Below are 6,470 nucleotides of genomic sequence, written 5' to 3'. Positions count from 1 at the left end.
TTACCTTTTCAGGCCGGCCGCTCCATCGCACTAGTAGGTAGCCGGCCGCCCACTAGACGCGTCCTTATATGATATGTTGAATTTTATTTGCCGTGGATGATTTTGGCATTGTTTGAATTGATGAATATGTGCTATTTCTATTATTGAATGATTTTATATGAATTTTGATTTTGGAAACATGCAAAAAAATCTCTTCCGTTTTCTGTCAATGGATATTTTCAAATATTTCCACAGACAAATGAAGGGCCATATTTGACAATTGTGACCGGAGATGCTCTAGTTTTTACAAACAAAAAAGGTCTAGTTTAAGTTTAGGGCTCAAAAGAAAACAGGATGGCCGTGGCCCCTTGAGCGCTCCGTTCCTAATGACCAGCACACGCAGCTGCGGCCACACATCGTGAAGGTCCGCAGAAACCGTACAGGAAAAGAGAAAACTTCTCAACAATCTCGGCGTCTCGCCGGCGGCCGCCACCACGATGATCAGCATCCTCGCGCAGGTAACCCATCCTGACTCCCAAGCTGTAGATTCCGAAGGGATTCGCATCCCCCGTTTCCATCTCGCGTCCGCCCCCTTCGATTGGTTGACCGATTGATTCACTCGGCTCGGTTTCTTGTGGGTTTGCCGTGGATCTGCGCGCAGGAGCGCCTCCTCGGGTTCGCCCTGGGCTCCGTCTCCATGGGCGGGTTCGTCCTCCACCAGCGCCGCTCCATCTACCGCTCCCTTGCCGACGCCGACGCGGCCTCTGGGGGTGCATCCTTCTCCTACCAGGTCTGCATTTTGTTCGATTCGTTTGACTTGTGCCTGCGCCTGCGTTTGCGGGCTATTATAACAATTCGAAACTATCAGAATGTTGACACCAAATTTCATTAATCTACTCGCTGAAGTTTCTATTGTTATGATCTTGTTTCGTTAACAGACATGCTCTAACCTCTCAAGGGCGATGAACTTAGTTACCGATTATTGGTTTATCTTGAAAAGTCCTCGTGATATTGTAATGGTTCTTGAAAATAAAGCTCTGGTGTCTAAGGCTCTTGAAAACAAAGCTGTGGTATCCAGTTGTGTCGGAAATATCATGTGGAACGCTTCCAGAAAACAAAGATAAAATTGGAACAAAAACCAAGCTGAGTAGTTTGGGAAGAAAGGGGGCAAGTTTGCATGCATTTCCTGTTACCTAAAACTATATATCCGTCACTGTGTTTCTTACCCAAACGGATTAATGTTGTGGCATTGTTGATACTGAAAGATAAGATAATGGAAAATCTCCAACTAAAATATTGAATATGTTAATGAGACGATGACCCGACGAGTACCTGAACTAGTTAAACATAACCTTGCCATGATGAAGAACATGTAACTAGAGTTTGGAAATCTGAAATTAGTTTTTGTTGTTGCAATACCAGTATGCTCTAGACACAACAACAACAACAACAACAACAACAACAACAAAGCCTTTAGTCTCAAACAAGTTGGGGTAGGCTAGAGGTGAAACCCATAAGATCTCGCAACCAACTCATGGCTCTGGCACATGGATAGCAAGCTTCCACGCATCAGTTTCTTCCTCTTGACCAAATTTGTAACCCTCATTAGCAGATTCATTTTCAGTAGTTTCCCTGATCAAACTAGAGGTTACCAAGGAACCATGCATAGCACTGAATAGGGAACCGCCGAATACACCAGCTACACCTAACATGTGGAATGGATGCATAAGGATGTTGTGCTCTGCCTGGAATACAATCATAAAGTTGAAAGTACCAGAGATTCCTAAAGGCATACCATCAGAAAAGCTTCCTTGACCAATAGGGTAAATCAAGAAAACAGCAGTAGCAGCTGCAACAGGAGCTGAATATGCAACAGCAATCCAAGGACGCATACCCAGACGGAAACTAAGTTCCCACTCACGACCCATATAACAAGCTACACCAAGTAAGAAGTGTAGAACAATTAGCTCATAAGGACCACCATTGTATAACCACTCATCAACAGATGCAGCTTCCCAAATTGGGTAAAAGTGCAATCCGATCGCCGCAGAAGTAGGGATAATAGCACCAGAGATAATATTGTTTCCATAAAGTAAAGAACCAGAAACAGGCTCACGAATACCATCAATATCTACTGGACTTTGGTGATACTCCAATCCTTCAGGTCTCTCTTAACGGACTCCTCCCATGTCAAATTCGGTCTTGACATTCCCCGCACGCTTTAGCCGTCCGCTATGCATTGGAGCTTTTGGAGGCCTACGCTGAATATGCCCCAACCATCTCAGACGATGTTGGACAAGCTTCTCTTCAATTGGTGCTACCCCAACTCTATCTCGTATATCATCATTCCGGACTCGATCCTTCCTCGTGTGGCCACACATCCATCTCAACATACGCATCTCCGCCACACCTAACTGTTGAACATGTCACCTTTTAGTCAGCCAACACTCAGCGCCATACAACATTGCGGGTCGAACTGCCGTCCTGTAGAACTTGCCTTTTAGCTTTTGTGGCACTCTCTTGTCACAGAGAATGCCAGAAGCTTGGCGCCACTTCATCCATCCGGCTTTGATTCGATGGTTCACATCTTCATCAATACCCCCATCCTCCTGCAGCATTGACCCCAAATACTGAAAGGTGTCCTTCTGGGGTACCACTTGGCATCAAGGCTAACCTCTTCCTCCTCACACCTAGTAGTACTGAAATCGCACATCATGTACTCGGTTTTAGTTCTACTAAGCCTAAACCCTTTCGATTCCAAGGTTTGTCTACATAACTCTAACTTCCTATTTACCCCCGTCCGACTATCGTCAACTAGCACCACATCATCCGCAAAGAGCATACATCATGGGATATCTCCTTGTGACCTCATCCATCACCAATGCAAAAGATAAGGGCTCAAAGCTGACCCCTGATGTAGTCCTATCTTAATCGGGAAGTCATCAGTGTCGACATCACTTGTTCGAACACTTGTCACAACATTATCGTACATGTCCTTGATAAGGGTAATGTACTTTGCTGGGACTTTGTGTTTCTCCAAGGCCCACCACATGACATTCCGCGGTATCTTATCATAGGCCTTCTCCAAGTCAATGAACACCATATGCAAGTCCTTCTTTTGCTCCCTATATCTCTCCATAAGTTGTCGTACCAAGAAAATGGCTTCCATGGTCGACCTCCCAGGCATGAAACCAAACTGATTTTTGGTCACGCTTGTCATTCTTCTTAAGCGGTGTTCAATGACTCTCTCCCATAGCTTCATTGTATGGCTCATCAGCTTAATTCCACGGTAATTAGTACAACTCTGAACATCCCCCTTGTTCTTGAAGATTGGTACTAATATACTCCGTCTCCATTCTTCTGGCATCTTGTTTGCCCGAAAAATGAGGTTGAAAAGCTTGGTTAGCCATACTATCGCTATGTCCCCGAGACCTTTCCACACCTCAATGGGGATACAATCAGGGCCCATCGCCTTGCCTCCTTTCATCCTTTTTAAAGCCTCCTTGACCTCAGACTCCTGGATTCGCCGCACAAAACGCATGCTGGTCTCATCAAAGGAGTCGTCCAGTTCAATAGTAGAACTCTCATTCTCACCATTGAACATCTTGTCGAAGTACTCCCGCTATCTATGCTTAATCTCCTCGTCCTTCACCAAGAGTTGGCCTGCTCTGTCCTTGATGCATTTGACTTGGCCAATATCCCTCGTCTTCCTCTCTCGGATCTTGGCCATCTTATAGATGTCCCTTTCGCCTTCATTCGTGCCTAACCGTTGGTAGAGGTCCTCATATGCCCGACCCCTTGCTTCACCAACAACCCGCTTTGTAGCCTTCTTCGCCATCTTGTACTTCTCTATGTTGTCTGCACTCCTATCTAGGTATAGGTGTTTGAAGCAATCTTTCTTCTCTTCAATCGCCTTCTGGACATCATCATTCCACCACCAGGTATCCTTATCTTCGCTTCTCCTTCCCCTGGACACTCCAAACTCCTCCGAGGCCACCTTACGAATGCAAGTCGCCATCTTCATCCACACATTGTCCGCATCCCCTCCTTCCTCCCAAGGGCCCTCCTTAATGACCCTCTCCTTGAACGCCTGAGCTACCTCCCCCTCGAGCTTCCACCACTTCGTTCTAGCGACTTTGGCACGCTTATCCCGCTGGACACGAATCCGAAAGCGGAAGTCAGCAACCACCAGCTTATGATGGGGTACAACACTCTTTCCAGGTATCACCTTACAGTCTAGGCACGCACGCCTATCTTCTCTTCTCGAGAGGATGAAATCAATCTGGCTAGAGTGTTGGCCACTACTAAAAGTCACCAGATGTGATTCTCTCTTTCTAAAGAGGGTGTTAGCTACAATCATGTTGTAGGCTAGAGCAAAGCTTAAGATATCTTCTCCTTCTTGATTTCTGATGCGATAGCCAAAGCCCCCGTGCGCCCCTTCAAAACCTGTGTTAGATGTACCCACGTGGCCATTGAGGTCTCCTCCTATGAAGAGCTTCTCACCAATCGGTACACTCCTAACCATGTCTTCCAGGCCTTCCCAGAACTCGCTCTTGGTGTTCTCATTGTGGCCTACTTGCGGGGCATACGCGCTGATAACATTGAGAACCAAGTCCTCAACTACTAGCTTGACCAGGATAATCCGGTCCCCACGTCTCTTGACGTCTACCACTCCATACTTGAGGCTCTTGTTGATCAAGATGCCTACGCCATTTCTGTTTGCAGCCGTCCCCGTGTACCACAGCTTGAAGCCGGTATCCTCCACCTCCTTCGCCTTCTGTTCTCTCCATTTGGTTTCTTGGACGCAAAGGATATCAACACCTCTCCTCACCGCTGCATCAACTAGCTCCCGAAGCTTCCCTGTCAGAGAACCTACGTTCCAGCTACCTAAGCGAATCCTCCTAGGCTCGGCTAGCTTCCTTACCCTTCGCACTCGTCGAGTCAAATGCGAAGACCCTTGCTCATTTTCCACTACATCCGGGCGCCGATGTAGCGCGCCACTAAGGATGCGACGACCCGATCCTCGCTCACTTGCCACCGTATCCGGATCGAGATACGGCGCGCCACCTGGGGGGTGACGGCCCGGCCCTTGCCCATTTTCCACCACACCCGGGTTCTGATGTGGCGCGTCGCTGAGAGGGTTACGCCCTAACGAATATCTTTTGGGTTTCATCTCCATAAGAGTGGCTGAGTTTTTACGTTGGCTCGCCAAGCCTATCACAACCCTCCTCCTTTACCCGGGCTTGGGACCGGCTATGTTGAGACAACATAGGCTAGACACAGCGAAATAAAAATTCTGAATATGGACCCTAATTTCTATTGTCTATACAATATTATGTACTGTAACTTGGAGAATTGCTTCATACATTGATTCCATCGAACTTCCAAATTGTGAATGTCCACCTTATTTATACATAAAACAAATTTAATTATTTGGTTTGTGCACTTGTGTCTTTCCCTCTTATTCCATTTTCTATCATAAAATCTACATAAAAACTGAATAATCACTCCTCATAATTATATGGCTTTCTCGTGAACAAACAAAAATCTTCAGGCAGATCAGGTAAAGTACTCAGTTCAGTTATCATGCCTACCTGGTTGGAACAAAATGCTAGTCTTTAACAAATCATCTAAGAAATTATTGAAAGTTGTAGCTTAGATCAGAGAGGGACGCATGCTTTGGTGGTCTTGCCAGAGCCAAAAGGTTGAGGTGGCTGGCTGGCTGCTGCTTCATGCTCGGCCTCCTGACCTGACAACCGTTTAGCTCGTGCGAGAGTCACTTGTCAAACTGTCTGTTGGTGTAGCAGTCAATCTTGTTCTGTTGTTGTCCTCTGCATTGTTATACTCTTTCTACTTCGCGTTGTCAAAGTAATGCCACGATATGGGTGTAAAAGTTGATTACTCATTAAATAATCATATTAAAGCTGCATTGTGTATCAAGATAGCATCTTAAAACTTGCAACATTTGTAACTAAAGTGACGATTAAATATATCTTAGTTACCACAGCCTGCGAATGGCCACAAAGGGAAGTTATTCTGATAGAAACTTTAGACTCTTTGTTGCATGTGCTAATTCTTTGTTTTACAAGGAATGCCATCAGTTACTGAACCTTTTGCATATCCTGCAGACAAGTGCAACCACCGGTAGAGGAGTTTCAGCTGAGATGGCTCACGTATGGAACAAGGCAGTGGACGAGACACTTGGCCGGCTTGTTGTGTATCTTAGCTCTCGTGGATGGTAATTCAAGCATTGAGAGTGAAGCACTACTCCCTGATCACGGCGTTGTTGTTCTAAATTGAGACACATGTGCTCTGCCATTTCTCAGTACCAACGGTTGATCATAATGCTTTCTTTTGCTTTAAAAATGGGTGTGGAGGATAATAGTCAGATTGGACCAATGGCGCCCTCCTGCTACACATTGTCCCCCAGATGTATCGTGGGTTCAGGGGCTACAGCCTAACCCTGTTAAAATGTTTTATTGTTGAAGTTA

At 46.0% G+C, this 6,470-nt stretch overlaps 1 protein-coding gene across 1 annotated transcript; it reads left to right on the top strand.

The window, feature by feature from the left end:
• The first annotated feature begins 309 nt into the window (after positions 1 to 309).
• On the top strand, positions 310 to 6,470 carry LOC123181095 (uncharacterized). The gene is made up of 3 exons (XM_044593319.1): positions 310 to 497; positions 641 to 769; positions 6,108 to 6,470. Exons 1-3 carry the CDS (start codon positions 477 to 479, stop codon positions 6,219 to 6,221), a joined length of 264 nt encoding a protein of 87 aa, XP_044449254.1. The 5' UTR covers positions 310 to 476; the 3' UTR covers positions 6,222 to 6,470.

The sequence above is a fragment of the Triticum aestivum genome, chromosome 1D (assembly GCF_018294505.1).
Source record: "Triticum aestivum cultivar Chinese Spring chromosome 1D, IWGSC CS RefSeq v2.1, whole genome shotgun sequence".
Taxonomy (NCBI): Eukaryota; Viridiplantae; Streptophyta; class Magnoliopsida; order Poales; family Poaceae; genus Triticum; species Triticum aestivum.
The sequence above is the reverse complement of the archived record's forward strand: the minus strand, read 5'-3'. Positions and strand labels throughout refer to the sequence as shown.

Excerpts from the sequence above, each read along its gene's own strand:
- LOC123181095 (XM_044593319.1), top strand. The coding sequence starts at position 477 with ATGATCAGCATCCTCGCGCAG. Across the intron at positions 498-640 it reads TGATCAGCATCCTCGCGCAG|GAGCGCCTCCTCGGGTTCGC; the intron begins GTAACCCATCCT and ends ATCTGCGCGCAG. Across the intron at positions 770-6,107 it reads GTGCATCCTTCTCCTACCAG|ACAAGTGCAACCACCGGTAG; the intron begins GTCTGCATTTTG and ends CATATCCTGCAG.